The sequence below is a fragment of the Paralichthys olivaceus genome, chromosome 3, assembly GCF_024713975.1.
Source record: "Paralichthys olivaceus isolate ysfri-2021 chromosome 3, ASM2471397v2, whole genome shotgun sequence".
NCBI lineage: Eukaryota > Metazoa > Chordata > Actinopteri > Pleuronectiformes > Paralichthyidae > Paralichthys > Paralichthys olivaceus.
Window position 1 is genome coordinate 20,697,527 of NC_091095.1, and position 20,452 is coordinate 20,717,978.

At 38.6% G+C, this 20,452-nt stretch overlaps 1 protein-coding gene across 5 annotated transcripts in view; it reads right to left on the reverse strand.

Moving 5' to 3' along the window:
• The window catches only part of LOC109625269 (cyclin-dependent kinase-like 5), a 35,606-nt gene extending 16,269 nt beyond the window's left edge, over window positions 1-19,337 (reverse strand). For 2 of the 5 annotated variants that reach the window (XM_020080447.2, XM_020080445.2), the window contains exons 1-3: window positions 18,948-19,336; window positions 16,906-17,127; window positions 15,136-15,170 (exon numbers count right to left, since the gene is read on the reverse strand). In XM_020080447.2, the coding sequence (XP_019936006.1) occupies window positions 15,136-15,170; window positions 16,906-16,969 (99 nt within the window). In that variant the 5' untranslated portion in view covers window positions 16,970-17,127; window positions 18,948-19,336. Of the gene's footprint in view, window positions 1-15,135; window positions 15,171-16,905; window positions 17,128-18,947 lie in introns of all 5 variants that reach the window. The other 3 variants (XM_020080444.2, XM_020080448.2, XM_069522450.1) reach the window with 3 other exon arrangements.
• Between the last annotated feature and the right edge of the window lie 1,115 nt (window positions 19,338-20,452).

Sequence of the window (20,452 nt, forward strand, 5' to 3'; positions counted from 1 at the left end):
CATGCAACTGCATGTAGCAATAAACAAAGGTCAAAGTATAATTTATAGGATTGTTGTTATGACTCTGATGCATTAGCATGTAAACCAGAGCTCAAATGTATTCACTCTGGCAGATGGGGATGGTCTCTCTCCCATTCACACTGATTTCCATCCCCACATAGTGGACCAATCACAAGCATTATACTAAAATAGGATGTGTTTGATTTAATGAATGTACACAGCCAAGATGGCTACCAAATATTTGCTTGTTTGTTCTTAAATTGGATGTAGGTCTTCTCTGTTAATAACACATTTTAAATCATCTTAGGGTTTCCAAGTCCATTCTCAAAAGCAAATTAATCTGGTGATGCCAGACTTTACTTGTCATGTGGGTGTTCTTGATCTAACAATGGCTAGGAAGGTTAATGTCCTAAAAAGCAATTGCGCCACCAAACTTAATTATCTCATCCATTATCTTCCACTGGACGTTTCCTTATCTTGATTCAGACGTTCAACAAGATAACGAAGACATTTGTTGGAATAGTTAACAATCCTGATTGTATCTCAGTGAACTACAAAGACCAGTTGATAAATGAGATCTTGGAAAGCCCAAGATGTTGTTTTATTGCTTGTCTCAATCTAAGACATCAGACCGACACATCACATCACTACCTCCTAACAGGACTGTTGTTGCCTCACTGCCATCTCTTGTCCATCAAACTGGTTAGGAATTAAAAGCACATCCAAAAGTTGGTCAATTTTATAATTAATGTAGATTAAAATTGGCCGAATATTTGATTTGATTGGCTGGGAAGGTCTTTGCTACATTGGGAGTTTAAGAGTTTTACATCGTAATTGTACATAACAATCTTTTGAGGACTTTCTACAATAATTTGTGGGTATTTGCATGAGTTGTATTTAATTTTTTAATCTGTGCATTTCTATCAATGCATAAATATCTATGTCGAATGCATATGATGGAGAGTGATAATGTGTATGTGGTGATGAAGAGTCATGGGGTTAAGGATAGGGGGGTTTAAATGCCAAAAAGCACAAATCACAACAGCACAAACACACTTGTCACGGCAGAAGCTGTAGAAAATGAGCAATTCACTTCCTGCTGCATTGATTGACTTGTGGAGGCCTCACATCCCTTCACCACCACCTCCACTGAAAACACCAAAACTACCCAACTAGAGACTTTAAAACTTCAGAGACCCAAGGTAACCTGCTTCTTTGCTCCAATTCCTAGCACATTACATCAGTCATTTAAGTCAGTTCAGGTTATTTCTGCTTCAAGCACACAAAGTAGAGAGCACTACAGTCAGAATGATAACACATTCTCAGAGTAAAAAAATATTACAACCCAATGATCTCTCATCAGTTTCTAAGTATAATTACAAATAATTTTGTAGTTTATGTGCATGTTGTGTTGGAGGGATCAGAGCACTAAACCAGCTGCTCGGAACCTATTGTTCTAGCCTTTTATTTTAAGACCTTTAGGAATTTGCATGTGCCAACGAACTGTGGGGCTCATTTATGTGGGAGAGAAACCAAGCTGAGTAAATTATTATTTACCATGAACATACTGTCACCTCTCCCACGACCTGTAACAGCAAAGATTAAGAATTTGGGCCGAGACCAAGACCAAATATTTGATACCTTAAGGTGCAGTGTCTGTATCAAAAACTGTAGGGAAAAGAAGTAAGTAACTTAAATAATGCTTAAAGGTACAGTGTGAAGAATTTTGTGATATCGAGTGTTGAAGTTGCATGTTGCAGCTGAATACCGCTCACCTCACCCCCCCTTCTAAACATAAAAAAGAACTTGTGGTAAACTTCAGTTGTCGTAAAAACTCAAAAGGAGTTTAGTTTGTCCAGTCTGGACTAATGTAAAAAACATGGCGGCCTCCGTAGAGAGGACCCCCTCGATGTAAATATAAAGTATTTAAATATAAAGGGCCTTTTTTTAGGGTAAAGAAAACTACAATTCATACAATTTAGATGAAACGAACTAGTGAAAACATCATGAGGATTATTCTACATTAAATTTCTGCCAATAGATCCCTTTCACCTAAATCTTACACACTGGACCTTTTAGGGGAAATTATTCAAAATACAGCATCAGTTGAAAGTTTGAGAACACTCAATGTCTCATTGTATCTGAAATTGAAGCATAGCAAAAACTATTGGGACATTTTTAACAAGGAATCGTTCAATCTTTCTGTTGAACAAAATTTTATCTTAATGCTTGACTCATCCAGCAGTGGAACACAGTGTTCTTTCTAAAATTAAAAACTTCAGGAAGTTTTTCCCCACAGAGCTGAAGACGTTCAGAAAGATTTGTTGCACTTGTAATTTTGTTTTCCTAAGTCTGGAGACTGTGCTGCTCGTCATCATGTGAAGGTTCTCAATGGTTCTTCACTTCTGATGTTTTGTGTCATTATGTTGTTGAATGTACTGAGTTGCGGGCACATCTGTCAGGCCCCATTTAGTGTGTATGCAAACTTTAAGTATGAATCCTACGCACAGTTTTATAAATGAGGCCCCTGATGGCCATTTACACTTCCTGAAGAACAGTATTGTCCTGATAATGCATAAATTCACACAAAACAACATGATTGACAGCTTCATTTCTGGTTAGGGGGTGAAGTGGTCTATGGGTTGACCACTTAACTTTGAGTCATTCAAAGTTATTTCGATAAAAACAGGAGCTTTTGACTCAAAGCGTATATGTCAATTTCGCAACACTACTGAATGGTCATTACATTTGAAATTACTTTGCTGCACATTGTCAGCTTACTATTAACAATTATTCAGCGCTTCTCTTTTTGTTGGCTACATCCCCATCAATAATGGCACTGCAGATGTTTCGCCTTTTAAAACATCAGACATCACTTCAAGATTATTTTTCAGTTGTTCATGATTCAAAGTAGGGACACGGATATATAAGTTTTATAACTATGTAAATATGACCCAGTGGAAATGATAACATACTCCAAATGAAATACAAAATTATTCACTGTTCATGTTCTTGATTAAACCAGTCATGTCACTTTTCTTCCAAGGCCCCTATTAGTCAGTTGAGGACACAGCTACAACAGTGCTGTGCAACACTCTAGTCTTCGTGCATCATGTTGTCATATTATTCATCTGGTTTGAAGTTTGTGCTGCCAAAACCTGCAGCAAACTACAAGACTGAACCCAGAATTAAGAGCACTGTTTTACTGTCCTGCTTTTTCATGGATTCATAATAGCAAGATCCTGTGTTATGTGTCTACTTACCCTGTCCAAACAAAGAGATTAAACATGCACTGCTTGGCTGTCACATTCGTTAATAACAGCCTGGAGGATCTAGTGCAAAGCCAACAAAATGTTCACATGGTAGCAGAAATTTGAAGAAAGACTGGAAATGTATTTTTGCGGTAATTCAACTTTTCATTAGTCATTTCTTCAGGCACAACATAAATGAGGTTTTTATTTAACAATGATGATCCACATATAAAGCACAGACAGGACAGGAATAACACTGCTGCAGCTTGTCATCTGTTGCCTACAAAACCAGCATCAGTGCGTTCCTCCAGCCACTTCTGTCCAGCTTTTACACAACTGTAAGGTTGTTTACAATAACATGGATCTGGTTCATCGTGTGGTGTATGGCTTTAGAAGTGACAACTAGAGATTCCAAAACAGACAGGCCCTAGTTCTACTATACACCTACTGGTGCCACTTGGACAAGTCTTCAGTGAGAAACAGTTCAAACATGAGTTAGCATCTTCAGAACGAATTTGAGAAACTCTGAAAATTGAAACTGCATAAAAGAACATTAATGTAATGCTTTGCATCTATTCATAATAAGTGGAAATCATTTTTTGGGAAAAGACTGCGTCTGGAGTGTGAGAATTCTGTCACAAAGGGTACATCAACAGGTGGGCTGGGCCTTATAGTTAGTCTGTCGTCTCAGAATAGACTCCATGTATCAGGGGACAATGACGACTTTAATATTCAGACAGGAAATGTGTGTACCCTCCTACATCTTTGTGTTACTCGCTCTCTGGCTCCTGATAGGACCACATAGACAAGTGCGCCACTCAAGGTGACCCATTTAATGCTCGATGTGAAAGTCCTTTTTTCCCCTCTCATGTCCCAGTTTCTGTTCACTGCTTGCAAAAATAACTGTTCCCTTCAAAGGGGGCGCATAGACTTTTTTTCTCCACTAAATAAATCTAGATTTTACTGACAGCCACTCATCTTTTTTTAGGAGGAATACAATTTAAGCCGGCTGCATCAATTCTACTGTCTGTGGTAAAAGCACCATCAGTTATGCAACCTATAAAAATGAAGCCGAGGCAATGCCAAAATAAAATATGATCTAAAAAAGGAACATTTATTATCAAGATAGAACAAACAACAGATGACTGAGGAGCAGCTGTGATTCACTTGAAGCTCCGTAAAAGGTCCTTATACAATGAGGGGCCTGATGGAACAAGTCACCAGACTAATTACTCACTTTTGGATTATTGTATTAGGTCTACATATCATAAGATCTTTTTAACAACAAAAGAGTGTAAAAGCAATGCAAACATTCAGAAATCATTATTATGACAAAGCATTAAATGTCCGTTCATCCTTACATAACAAAGGCGCAGATGTTTGTCCTCTGACTGTTGATGCTTGATGATTTGATTGTTCATAGTCTTTTAACTTTTATCTTCTTGGGTATGACAGCGTTTCCTACAGAATTCATTGAGCGAGCATGCAACAAACAGCGCTGCACACAGCTATACAATGCAGCAATGGTGCAAAAAAAACAAGTTAGGTCGAAGAAGTGTAAAGGTCATTATGAAACTGTGGCGGGACAAAGTAATATATGGTGGACCACCACAATCTAATGGGAAAAACTGTAAGTGGTACTGTGTAGCATCATGTCCTCTGGTGTTATATGATCATCTTGTATCTATATTTAATTTAAGGCTTACTTAAGGCTTACTAAATCATTACATCAGTTGTTGCGTGCAGCACTGGGATCACCTAGTTTTTATGGTGACTGTGTAACTTCGGAAAAAAAAGTTAAATTGACAACCAACACAACACACCCTTGCTTAGTTCAGTACACTACTCAATTCAGGGGCCCAACCTTCTGAGGCATTTGAGGAACAATTGTGTCACAGTGGAGCATCAATACTATCCCATTTTGACAACTCCAGCAAATAACAGATGCAATGGTAAGCTGGTGACGCAAATAGGAAATCCTCCGTAGACCAGTCTCATTCTGGGTTGGTTCTTTGTGTCCTCTGCAAGAGGCCGTCCCTGAGTTGGGACACAGCTAAGGTTTTTAAGATCAATTAGCTAGTTGACTTAGATTAGGACTACCCCTGTTTTGAATCTTATGCAAAGCTAAGCAAGCCACTACTTCTTGTGGTAGCTTCATATTTACCATAGAGAAGGATATCATTCTTCTTATCTAATTCTCAGCAAGAGAGGGTTTTTAAGAAAATGTAATAGCATCAGTGCTCGTGAAAAATGTACCAGTACTTCAACATAACACAAGCTAGTTATCATGTAGCTAACAATTATTAGTATAGATTATTTCCAGGAACTTTTTTCCCCTTTGTTGGAAAGTCTTTAATACAAGACTGAGAAAAGATAGATGTAAACTGACAGTGATTAAAACTTTATAAGAGAGCAGGAGAAGAGGCACCCACATTTCCTTGCTAGATAGGTCATGTGCTTAAGGCTGAGAGTGATACACCATGAGAGGAAAGCACCACAGAGTGGTTTGTACATACTGCTTTACCATTGGCTGAACATGTTCACGCAGAATGGCTTCATATTGGCATCTGTTTTGTCCCTGAGGGGTTCTGTGAGCCTGAACCATGCCAGGAAAATACAACCCCACACCATACAGACACTGCCAGGAGCCTTCACCATAGGCAGCGAGCAATGTGCCTGTAGACATATTTTGGCATGTGCCACATATGTTCTTGCTCACTTGCTAATAATAGGATGACTCATGTGACCATGTGATGCTTTTCACTGCGTGTGTGTGTCTGTGTATGTGTGTGTGTGTGTGTGTGTTTGATTGTCATTATGGCAAAATGTGATCCTAGAAACACTGACTGAAGCAGGACCCACCACAGAGGCCATTTTGAGTACTTTGGTACAGGTGCTTACGTGTCTACAACATAAAACACGACACAGCTCCACCCTCTCCGTCGTTCTAGAACTGAAACTAGAATACGAATTCGGATACGTATGCTGCCATCTTGTGCATTTGGATCCAGAGTCTGCACAGTAGCAAGGTCCCCTCGATGTGCCCGACCAATCACAAGTCAGTCTCATTTTAACCCCATTTTTATAGCATATAGCAAATAACTGATTAAAACCAAATTTAAAGACAAATGAACACTTCAACAACAATCACTATGATAGGAGCTACCAGAAATGACAGAAATCTTTGAGAGAAATCTATTTGACATCCACTTTTTTCCATCTCCCATCATTAACATGGTGGAAGCAGACTTACAGTATACTGCAGCCAGCCACTGGGTGGAAATTGAAACTTAAACCTACCTTGAGTCTATGGTTTACCTGTCTGTGGAGATAGAGATGTCTGTGGTCTGACCCATTACTACTATATATTTATGTCTGAATACAGTTACAACTGCCAAGTACTCATGGATGGGAGCGGTAACATGTTGCATTGCAGGTGGTGTGAACCCATTTATAATGAGATGGATTATGAAATGCAACTATATGAACAGTATTTAGATGTAATTTCCGACAGACTGACCCCATGGAAGGAATTACATATTGGGGGGGGGGGGGGCTGCTTCACTTGTTTACTTAGCTGTCGTGTTCATCTCACATGTCAAGTAATGCATGGACATCCCTGTCCAGAGGCATTTTCATCTACAGGCAAATCAAGCTGATGTCTTTCTCTTAGATTTTCATGGTGACATCACATTAGTGTCAGGCTCTCAAGGTACATTAGGTTCAGCAGCCTATCTCTTCCTGCTCCAATTAGATGAGCTTGAGAACAGAATGTACGACAACACTGTTTCAACTTCAACACCAGACTTTTATTCTTTTAATTCTTACCTTTTAAGACAAAATACCACACTCATCTATCATCACATATCTAAGTCACATGCTTATTATACACTCACAGTATACAGTCGCCTTTTATTCATTGTGAACAACACAAAGTCAAAAAGATACATTTGCTTTGTACAATATAAGATTTGTTGCCTCAAAGTCAGACATTATAGTCAAAATAATGCTTTCACTGAAATAAAGTCCATGCAGTAAGTAAAATGCTAAATATAAAAAGGAATCCAAACTATACATGATTTTAAATACTCCTGTGAAGGTGGCAATCATCTTTCCTGATGAAATTAATATTTAAAAAAGCAATGTACATAGTATATTATTTTGTGAATTATGTTGTGAATAAGAGGGAACTGTAAACTAATATAAAATGTAATATTGATGTCCGTAAGTTGTATGGATAACAAACAAGCTTGCAGTCTTGCATTTGCACCAGCTATGTTTTCTCATCTTCCTTCTGTCAACACTCTAATGGGATCTTATTTTTAAACATGCGGTAAGCCGAGCAGGCAATTAAGGTGAGGAGGTACGCATAGGTCTGTCAACAAAAACAAATATAGCAGGTGTGCATTTACCAAAGGCAACATTAGTGTACAGGCTGAACTTCATTTTTTCTTTTGATATATAGAAGATGACTCCTCAAATACACCAGCTTTTCTTTGTGTAACTGTCATCACATGCTGAGATGAAACATGGATTATACTGCTGGTGCGAGGAACTAAAAATGTTCTTGTTTGACTTGTGACATAAAATCTGCTGTGATGATTTTTCTCCTCTGTGGGCAGATCATAGACTGTAAATAAAAGTAATGCCAAAGGGTCTCGATTGTCACCTGGTGGCTGGCGCACTACAGTTCTTCATTCCTCCTCCATGTTAGTGGATGGGACATGGACCAAAATAAAAGATCAAAGTACATAAAATGCAAAAAATAGTAAAATATTTTTTTCCTAATGATGGTTTATGTCATTTAGGTAATTTGTGTCACACTGATGTTTGTCCAAGTGCAAATAAATTTTAATATTTGATGCCATAAAAAACGAGTGAAATGTCATGATTGACAGCTGAGACCTCAATATAACAGCTCTATCCCTGATAACTACTGAGCAGACTCTGGATTCAAATGCAAGAGATGGTAGCATTCATATCCATGAAACTTTGGCTTCATTTCTGAACAATGAAAGGACATGAGGACATGTTGTCCATCTTAATATACAGTCTATGGTGCTGATACTTTCTCAAGGATGCAAACAAACACTGGACTCTGGCTAAGATTAAATCATAATGTGGCCACAGGACATTTTCAGCAGGGATAAGGAAGCTTAATGTATAAATCTCCTTTAATCAATAAAAAACATACAACAACAGTTGAAGTATTTCAATGCTTCAAAACTGACTCAGTAAGAGCATGCTAATCTGAGGAGACTTCGCCCTGATGCTGTCAATGTTTTACCTCTCTCTAGACAGCGTAGCAGGGGAAACCAGTTCATGGGATGATAATCACAGTCAGGGTGCCACTTTGTGTAGTGTGCATTCCTACAGGGTGTTCCATGCTTAAATCAATACTCACCACAGAGCTATGTTTACAATGTTTCACTCTCTAAGTTTCACACACTGCCTCATGCTAAAGAACCACCACTGCATGCACAAGCTTTATCCAAGATTTAGATTGGCTGCTGGAGAGAGGCCTTCAGTGTGGGACTAGCTTCAGAGGTAAGTTTCAATCCAAACAGAGGGTTTCATTTGTAAATCAACAGGTCCCAGAGTCTGGTGGGAGGTCTCACCACAACAATCTACCAGTGAAACTCCTGATAAACTGAAGGTGTGTCACATGTTGAAGGACACTGAAGGAAAAACAGTTTTCAACATCAATTGTTAAGAAAAGGATTTAAAGTTAAATCTTAAGTACAGTGTTAGTGTAATGAGTCAAAGAGGTAAATGTGATGTGTATATATAAAAAAACTGTGAATATACATATATAGTGATATATTCACAGTTTTTTTTAAATTGTTGATCACTTTGGTATCTGCACAGACAAAGAAACAGAGCACCCCCCATATTGCACTGCATGTTGTAACTTGTCTCTGTGCATGTGAGAAATAAGAATCTTTGACAAGTTTCCAGGCTTTACTTTTTAGTTAAAGAGATACATACGGTATTCAACCCTTCTCAAGTTGCACTACACCACACAAAGACTGATACTTTTAATGTAAAACACTTCTATGCTGGGTGACCTAGAGGAGCCTCCTCTGTAATCTACACTGACCAAACATGTCTTACAAAGAGTCAATGAACTCGGCACTGATATCCCCAGTTTCGTCAACAAAGTGAGTCAACAACAAAACTCCAGCACCTAACTTAATCATTTGAATAAACAGCGAACAGTGGGATAAGCGAGAGGGCTAAGTAAAATTCTGTAACATTTTTTATTTCAATTATGTCCCAAATTTCCAGAACATCAGTGTCAATAAATGTTTTCTTCTATCTGCTACCAGGAAAATATTTGGAGATTGGTAGAGCTGAAGAAGCCTTTTGAATGAGAAGAGAAATATTTTTAAGAAACACAAGCATGTTCACAACTTAACCTCAAGTACTGACACGTAAAACGTTTTGGGTCTCTTGAAAGGCACTACACAAATAAAAGTTATTATAATCATTTATTATTCAAGTGGGGGAGAACGGCTTGGATAAAGTGACAGAAAATATAATTTCATATTTTACAAGCTTGACATTGTGATGCATCAGGATCAAGTCTTTTCTATTGCACTTGGTCGACATAAAATAATTAAGTTTAAGTTAAGTCCAAGTATAGTTTTGCATCCACTTTCTGTAACTTCACCAATCGCCAATTACTCCATTCTGTAGTTGGTGATTGTTAAAGTGTGTGGAGATGACAAAGGAGCTAGGACTGAACTTAAAGGGATAGTTCACCAAAAAATGTGAGGCAGCCAGGCAAGTATATATGTCTGGTCTTAATTGTGCATGGGGGCTCAGTACAGTCAAAGTGCAGCTCCTCATCAACTGTAAATTAACTGTAAATGTGAGATGAAAAGTGACAGCACATTTGTAAAAGGTTGCGGTATGCTGAAAATCATGTTTGTACAACATAAACAGAAGGAAAAGTCAAAAGGTTGGGTGGGAAAGTGGCCATCAGAGAGGGAGGGACTCAGTAACATCACGATAAATGTCAGCATGGGAAAATGGACAAACTCAGACAGTCTCTCCTGCCAGTTGCACTTGTTGCACTCTGCTACACAAAGAGGGACGTTCAGCCCTTAAAGGGAAAGTTAACCGAAAAATGAAAATTCACTTATTATCCACTCACCATTATGCCAATGGAGGGGTGGGTGAAGTGTTTGAGTCCACAAAACCCTTTTGGAGTCTCAGGGCTAAACAGTGTTGCAGTCCAATCTAATACAACCAAAGTAACTGTTTCAAACGTAATGAAACAACAGAAAAAAACTCTATACTTCTCCTGTGGTGTCATTCAAGTGTCCGTAAGCCCCAACAGTCATTTTCAACTCAAAACAGTGTCATGTTAACCATGTTTTAGGCCAGCAAGAATGTGGTTCTCCCCTCATTTCCTGTCAATACACCACAATAAAACACTGTATTTACATTAGAGAATGGTACGAAAAAGAATAAGTGAACCCAAACATGTTCTCTTTCTGATCCATTTATTTAGACAAGAAATGAATAAAGGATGAGCCAGAACTACAAGACAAAAGCTTTTCTGTGCCCCTGTGTGCTTGACCCTTCTGACATAACAGCATGTTGTAGTTTCAGTGTGGTTACCCTCTTTTGAGCTTTGGCAAAATGGCGCAAGACTAAAAGCTTGGGCATTGAAAAACATTAGAAAGAGATGGTAACACATAAACTGTTCCTATGGGGTACCAGCTAACAATGTGGGGCTGATACATCAAACCTAATATGTTACACAAACTTGATGTTTACATTCATGTCACTTTGTTTGACTGAACAATTTAATTAATTAAACAAGATGTCACTAGATATTTGAACCAGAGTATATACCTTCTTCCTATCTGCCTGAATGGTATTTACAGAGAGAGTTCTGGCTGCTAACAATTTAAAACATGAACACAAGCACATTGTGGATCAACAATCATCAATTAATATATTTTTACAAATAGCATTAGAAGACAATTAAATTGTTGCATGTCCAGGAAGCACGGCATCATTCTTATCCAAGTTTGGCACTGAATAAGTCCTCTAACCATGCCACAAGGGTCAAATGCAAATGCGGTGACCTATTTTGTAGGATTTATAATTCCTGTATCAATATATACAGAGAGTAACTCTTGCTAGAAACATAATTAGCCTATACAGCATCTGAGATTCTGATGATTGTGTGGAAATGGGAGAATGCACTAGTATCTGTTTCCATCCTTTCTATATTTGGTCCTAGATCCTTCTTGGAACTAATTATTCCTGTTAAATACATGTATTGTATAACCCAAATTCGAGGGGCGTGTCTCCGGTGAAATGAGCATGTTCTCTGAGCACAAGCAGCTGCGACTCGGCAGCAGTTGTTACATGCAAATGCAGCCATTTTCTCTGGCCAGAGCACTTCCCTTCCAATAGTCACGGCACCATCAAACATTTGTGTGATTCCAAGTGTCAGCTCATGTGTGCCTCTATGAGTGTGCATCTGTGCATGGCATGTGTATTTGACTATGTGCCTGCGTCTGTGTGCGTTTGTGCACACACAATTATGCAGCATAGATCTGTGAGTTAGCTCTTGAAAAAAACCTGCGTTGGTTCACTCACACTAACAATACAATATTTTCCAGATGGCACTGGTCCATATTGATCTGCAGCCAGAGAATTCATCCTCCTGTGCTTTCACGTCTACCAATAAAGTTACGAACAGATATTCAAGCTAAGAGGCATATTATTGAATTTCCAACACACAAAAGACTTGAGATTGTGTCAAATGTCAGATCTCGAGGGAGTTTATAATATGACAAGGAAATAATAAAGAGTATCTCATTAAAAAAGACGTTTCAAATTAGCTCTATATACTAAAGTAAAATCAACTAATGGAAACAGTAAGTGAATGATCCCTTCAAATACAGCACTGTTAACATGATTACTGCTGCACACATACACGCCTGTTACTTGATTCAAGATATTTTAGGATCAAGAAAAAAGGCCAATGATTTTAGCTAATTATGTCTGTTCTTTAATAAATTGCATCAATTTAAAAGATTTAAGTAAAAATTGACAAACAACAAAAAATATGGTCATGCTTTTCATGTGCAAGTGATGTTATAGAAGAACTCAGATTAACTGATTTCCTTTTAGCTTTAGTTCTTCTACTCCGACATCTGAGGGAAACTGTTCATCTGACAAATCCACTATGTCAATGGCAACACATACCGTACATGTCTGTGACATGGTAATGCTGGCCAATATTATTACTGACGTATCAAACATGCTTTAATTTAAATCTGATAAACATTTCCAACATAAATGTCTGTGAAAAGAATAACAATCGAAGAACATCATTTCCTCAGTACTTTGAATACTGTAATCATGGTGATGATTTTGGTGGAGGTTTCACACAAATAAATAAACAGTACAGCGAGTGTTACAGACAATGCACCAGCCTCCATCTGTTGTGAAGAACCTATCTGAAGTTGACTGATGTGAGCTCTATTGTATATAATGGAGACATTGGCATTTGCAGCTGCCGGTGAATGGGATCAATCAGTCTCCATAATAAAGCTCAGTAATTACAGGCTGTGATTCCAGCTTAAAGAGGGGGGGGCATTCTGCTTTTTGCCAGTGTTGCCTCAACATCCAGTCTTGATGCTGCTGTCTTTAACAAATCTAACACTAAGGCTAACTGGCTGGCGTTAGAAACGTGGCTAATGGACACAAGGTTATTGCTGCAATCAACGTCATAATGAAGGCAGATGCACGGCAATTGCAGAACAAAAAAAAACGTCAAGCATTTTGATGAGAGAGGCTCAGAAAGTGTTTTGTCTCTTTCCTGCAGATCTTTGTAAGTAGGAGGATGTTAGTCTCTCCTATTCATGCTGGATTGATGTCAATTCCTTGCAAAGCCTCTTCCTTAAAAGGACTGAGATGACAAGGGTTTTACTGCAGTGTCAGTCGACTGCTTTCACAGGCCTGCTCCTGTTTTTTGGTTTGGTTTGCTTATTCTTGTGTTAAAAATATAATTACGTCGAGACAACCTAATGAAGCCATGTTTACATGATAGAACACTGAGCAGTGGAAGAATTTGAGTTGAAAAATGTGCTACCTTTCAAAGCAGCTCTTTCACACTGATGAACACAAGTCAGGACAAAAAGGACTGTAACCAATTGTGCTGCAATTCGTAGGAGGCACTTAAGGCATCACATTAAGTCTAAGGCACAGGATCACTGCAGTAAGTCATGTGGATTGACTGGGTGCCTGATGACTACCTTTAAAATTACCTTTAAAAAATTACAGCATCTTGTTCTGATGTTCCCTGAAGTTCTACAGATCTTTCCTTAATGCTGCTGCGGATCTGCTGCTATATTTTATTCAAAACAATAAGGGCCCGGTCACACATACACAAATGTTCCATTAATTTCCAATATGTACGAGCAAGGAAGCTAAATAAAACATTTGCTCCCTGCGAAGAGGGAGCCTGCATTGTCGCTTCATGTGGAGTTCAACTTTGGTGAACTTTGACTCAAGTCATTTACTTCTTTGCGTATGTGTGACAGGGCCCTGAGAAAATACGGAGTTTGTTGATGTCATGAAGTAGCATTATGGGAGTTGTTGTCTTACTGTCTTTGCAGTCAGCTTCTCCCAGTTAGTATTCTTTCAGTATTAATGGTTCAGGAGGTTTTTACTGGGAGCCTAATTATCTGCAAATACTTCTAACTCTCCTAATTACCAGGTATTTATAATGTGTCTGCTGAAAACACTGAGTACATAAGTTTTATTTAAAAAATCAGTTTTATTTGAGGCTGTTCGACAGACACAAAACGTATTGGAGGGGCTGCAGGTTCAGCTGCTGCTAATGTTTCCTTATGCTTATTCTCTGATAACTTCAGAGGGTTAGGGTTAGAAGTCAGAAGTCTGAGGACTAAAATCCTTCATCCAGTTAAAATGTTAAAAATCAACCAAGATCTAAAAAGTGCTTCATAAAAAGGTGGCTTAAAACTGGAAGAAGACTGCTCTGTGCATGAAACGGACAGGATGGTAATCAGATCAAATGGACCATTACCTGGATTAAGATCACAGATTCTGACATTTGGGATAATTTGGATATACTACTTAACAAAATATTTAACTTAACATATTCATACAGTTACAAATTATATCTTCAACCTCCAACAAGCATTGATCTAATGACGAAAGTAGCTAAATCTTTTGTAAGATAAATGCACAGGACAATACAACCTCTATAAGGTTATTGTCTATTGTTTGTTACTGTCAGCAAAACTAAAACCAACATGTTTGTCTGACTCTGACTTCCCTGGTTTTTTTTTTCAGCACAACAAAACTCTTATTGAACAGTAAATCTTTTCATTGGTCGGGAATAAATGGTTTTTTAAACATGTTAAATAATTTCCCAAAACAGCTGTGACTGAAAAATGCATTTGGTTGGGGACTATTTTCAGTCAATGATTAATTCATATTTGATTCTATCGTATGCATCTACAGCAGCAGAGCAGTATAAATAGGATTTACTCCAAATAAATTACAGTGCCTGAGTTTATTGTAACAAACAAACATGACATCGGTGCAACCGTGGTTTGTTTATGAGCTGATAATAGTTTTTAGACAATGGAGCTCTATGGAACTATATAACTCTGTGCGTATACAGACAGCCCTCATTAGTAAAACCGATACACTGTTCATTTTGGCCTTTTCATGAAATATGAGAAAAATGTATCGATAACAACAAACTTCATTCCTTAATGAGGAAGGATTCAACAAGATATGCACTTGTAAAACAACAGATGACTGAAATGGTTTGAAAAGACCAATAAACAACGAGGTGATATCAAAATTTTTAAGATCTTACCTTGTGTCGGCACTTCAAAACAACACCATAGGCACCTAAAAAGAAGCAAACTGCATGACTGACTGAGATTTACGACAGCTAATCTTTTCATGAATATTCAGATTATTCATTTTTCACTACTTTTGCTTTTCAAGAAGGACTTAAAAGCAGATCTTCATTAAATACTCAAAAGTGACGGCTCAGATTCTGTTTAAATACTCCAATGTATGATGAACACACCAGGAAATGAGCTGACCAATAATGACAAGTGCGAACAAGTCCAGTACCTAAAGAGCCCATTTTATTTCAGCATGTTGATATAATAAAAGTTAAAAGGTCTTTAAATGTGTCTCACATGATTTATGGAAAACATACTGTTCTGTAAAAGGACAGGTGGCTCAGAATGTAGGACACAAGTGTTGGCAAGCTACCATAGTTCTGAAGTTATTGACCCTGGCAGTCAGTCTCTCTCTCACACACATATACACACACACACACACACACACACACAAATTCTTGAACTGAGCAGGCAGATGATGAAGTTCTCAGTGCTCCTTCATCAGTGCTAAAAGAAGTCAGCTACTCAAATGAAAATGCTGCTTTTAAAATATTTCCATTCTCTCTAACATAGTTTATCCTGATGCAGTTGTGACTGTTTTCAAAATGAGAATGTGTTGCTAATACACATTTATTCCATGGACTTACTTAACAGAAATAAGACAAACAACAAAAAAACATGGATGCCATGATTGTAATCTACCTTGTTGCATTAAAAATATTTGCTGTTTGCCTACTGATTCTCAAATTTAGGTTGTTTCCCACTTTTAATTTTAACAAATAAGAAAGAACAAAAAACGGCATCAATTGTAGTCCATGTGCCAAAAGATGCAAAGACTACAATACATCACTTTGTTGTTATCCTCCTTAGATGAGAAAAAGCAGATAGTTACATAAGATAATGTATGAGGCTACATGCAGCACTCAGTCCTGAATCATTAACAAAAGTGACTGACCTCAAGATCATTTTAATCTGTGATGCTGAATCAAATGGAGCGCAGAGTGCCATGAGTGCAAAGGCAGAGCTGGACTGAAAAACTTCCACGACTTTACAGACTAATGTGGCACTAAAAGTGCTGACGTCCTTCCAGACACACTCATCGTTGGACAGGCACTCAGCTTCCACAAATCAGCTTAAAGTTTCCCTGTGTCTTCTACTGACACATTATACTTGCATTATAACATTTCTAGGCTGTGGGAGTAGGGGTGTAGAAACTGGGACAAGTGGGTGGCCTCACTTCAGGGCCTCTGCCACTTTATATCAACCGAAGCTCAAAGAAAGAGAAAAGCCACGAGAGGCATTTTGGCTGGATTTAACTATGTAATCACCCTGCTCCACTGACATTTGCAACAATAAAACTGAAAAACTTCAAAACTACCTCTTTATTTTTACTACAACAATACAAGAGTGTGAATCCAGGTCACAGCCTCTACTTTCAGTTTTTCATGTTACATTAAAATTCTGTAATGATAAATATTTTTCAAAAGGTCTCCTTGACCTCAATGGTTTTGCTCAGTCATGAACATCAGCTTTCACCAGCCTTTGTTCCTCAGGCAAATTGGATAAAAACAACCAAATGATTGCAAAGTGAAAAGCCCTACAACACATTTGTGAGCATGCTGCCTCACATGAGAGGCTCTGGCTGAAGACTGGACTGGACTCACTGCTGCAGATGTGCGCATAAAATATTGCTGTTTCACATTGTTATATTAAAAGTAAATGAGCACTCTCACCTTCACCCACGATCCCAAGGACTTCAAATTTATTCATTACATCACCGATGTCAGGGATCTTCATGAAATCAAAAGGTTCACTGCTTGAGGTGCATGGAGCTCAGGTGGAGGAGGCCTGGCTACAGGGTGGCGTGAGCCGGCCAGCTGTTGGCACCAAAGAGGTGTGCGCCGGCTGTGAGCCATAGTATCCACCACATGCCTTCAGTCGTGGCATGCTTCAACCTGCACATAACATATTGCACGAAATTAAAATATATACAGTGTTATCCTCACTTGTCAAGTGCATCAGTTGTCTACCAACCACAGGTTAAAAAAACATTTCATACCCTTTACGAATTTATTGTTAAGATTTTCAGAGACAGCTAAAGAGAGGTGGTCAGTTGACTTGATTGGCACAGGACTGCTAATCAGCTTCTCCAGCTCTTTGAGTTAACCTATTCTAAAAAGCAGTGGTGAAGCTGTCCTGACTTTAGACGTCATGATAAGTCGAGCTTCAGAACGCTGAATCCCATAGTTCTCTGATTTTAAAATGATCAAACCTGCCTGTCATAAAATTCCTCCATGCCTTCAGTTTATAAATACAGATCAACAACTAAAAGACTTAAGTATAAAGTGTTTATTTTTCTAGATGTTAGAAAGTCTATCCAGAGGCACAGAAGACGTGTGTTTTCACAGGCTCTGTAGTAACCCACCCATTGAGCAAGCTTACATTAATGTGCAAAATCAGCAAATGCACCCTTTAACGTAAAATTAGGTAGTAAGGGGATCTATACTGTGCCTCACACAATCTAACTTTCCTTTTTTCTCAGAGTGAAACAAACAAGCTCTTGATGTGATCTAAGTGGCTCCTCTGGTATCCACACACTCTTTACTCTTATTGAATCAGATAAGACTCCAGATACCACTTCTCCATTTCATCTTCTCCTTGCTGGAGCGCTCAAGGACTCGTATATAGCCTACTCACACTCCCCAGTCTCCTACGGTGCTGTGGGCACAGAAGCTGCTCATCAGTATGCAAAACCTCGAAACCAAAATAAACTCTCTCCCAGAACACTTAACATCACTGTGTGGTCTATTACTCCCCTATCTTACTCAGCTGCGCACCATCAACACAGGTATACTGTGGGCAAACTTAAACACTGACAATTAAAATGTTTGAAACCTTTTTTTGAACACGAGCCTGTTAACACACTTCTCATAATTTCACAGCCTACACGCAGAACCATTGTTTTCCCCGGCAGATTTATAGCAACTATATCTTCTCCTGGCCTGGAACTAGAAGACTAATATGATCAGGAATGCACTGGGCATTGCTGTGGATCATATATTTTGTCTGTATCAACAGAATGACTCATGCGTGGTAATGGTCTGGGTTGGTGGAATTCACATTACAGAACCTTTAAACCTCCTCATACCGTCATTGATCTGTTATCTACGTCCAGATTAGGTTCATATGCATCACACTAAAACGTAATGGTAAGAATTTTAAAAGAGACGCAGCTTTACAACATCACTGCCATATTTGATATTTAAGAGAGGAACACAAGGACAGAACAGCATTAACAACCATCAGACATTTACCTTTGTAATATAGACTTACATATTTTAGATTTAGGTTTTTTTTTGTCATCTTTGTTTTAATAAAGCTGAAATAATTGCTGTATATGTAGATTTCTGTCACACACCTGTCCTGTTGCTTCATGTTAGAATTTTCTCACATAGAGAAAAAACAGCAAAACACGAAACTGAAATGAAATGTCTGTGAAATCATAATTCTATGCGTGCGCACAAGTGCGTGTGTGAGTGTGTGTGTGTGTGCGTGAGTGTGTGTGTGTGTGTGTGTGCCCACAGAATGAACGTAGCTCCCACATTTTCAATGCACAGCAGCAATGAATCCAACAAGTCTAATAACACAAAGCTAACTTAGTCCTCACCAGTTAGCATCTCTTCAAGCAGGACTAGTTACGGTAACATTAAGCTAGCTCCGTTGCGTTGCCCGATTCCCAAAACACACAAAACCCGCAAATTAGCCCAAAACAAACCTGAAGCTTGTTGACGCTGCCTCTGCCGCGGGCTTGTTCGGAGGGACATTCACGTTGAAGCAGCAGCTCACACAGTCTCGTCTGCGACACGATGAAGTAAAGTGCTCACTCAGTCAGTGTTTGGTGGGAAACGATGGACCCGGGCCCGTTTATCCACCCACCAGCGGAGATATTTTCATTGCAGCTACAGTAACTGGATCGTGCGGTTGACAAGCTGCGAGCGGATCGCCAGGCAACAGCTCCGAGTGGCGAGCCGGCGGACCAATGAGAGAGGCCGGAGCGCTTGTTTATGCCGACGCCCCCTCGCTTTTGACCAATCAGAGAGCAGAACGGGCCACAAGGCGTGTGTGTAGGCTGTGCTGCGGTCTGAGGGTGTTTTGTATGAGGCAGGATAATATTGTTCTAATTTCTCAATTACATAATTCACAAGATCACACCCCGCTCTCACTATAACATCAAAGACACATCAAAGTATAGCTGAACTGAAGCATTAAGTTCCTTGACAGCGAGCTGAGAAACAAGTGCCTTGCTCAAGGGTGTCCTGGGCTCTCACTCCACCCCTGTCTGTAGGTTGTTGTGTAAAGAGATGAATCATTCTTATTATGACATTTTACGCACTTTTACTTAGAGAAACAATGCGATTTTGCTACATTTATGGGAAGGGAGATGTAGAGTTTAAAGTGTCCCTTGACAACAGTAAAATTCATCCAATAGGAAGATAATTTCACACATGATAGAATAAACCCAGAGGATGCCATGCATAAATTCATTTTAATCACTTAATGAGTTTGAATTTATTTTCTTGACAAATGTATTTTATTCTGTTATGAGAAGTTATTTTTACTGTATGGCTTTGTAGGCATACAAATTGCCTCAGATATCTTCAGAAGTGCATGTACATCTAATGTACGATGGACTTTTCTTTTTCACATTATTATGGACAGAAAAATAAAGGTACAAACCTGCCTCTTGAATGAATTCTAAGGATCACGAAGCAAAACAAACTTCATGATAAGATCATGTGTGTGTTCCTTTTCTCCATAAACTCCATTTAATTCAGACCAAATAAGAGCTACTGACATTTAAAAAAAACTCCAAGATCTATATATATTTACCACTGTGTGTATAACCATATGAAACAATGCTGCCACCCACAGGATGAACCCAAAACTGAAACGGCTAATTTCATCCATTACAACGGATTAACTAAAATAGGTTTGCTTCAGGCATTGTGGCATGGAGTAAGACTTCTTTGAATATCTATGATAATTAAAGAGATGAACCATCTCAGAATAGCTGATGCAGCCCCAACATCCATGATTCTGTCAGTGGCTCAGAAGAGTGGTTCCCAAACTAGGGGTCAAGACCCCTGGATTCACAAGATGATAAATACAATTAAAAAGTACATACATCCAATAATTGTTACGAAACATTTAAGAAAATAACAAAGTATGTTATTAGCCATCTGATTTTCTTCCTCCCCATATCACTCCAAAGATGCTAGA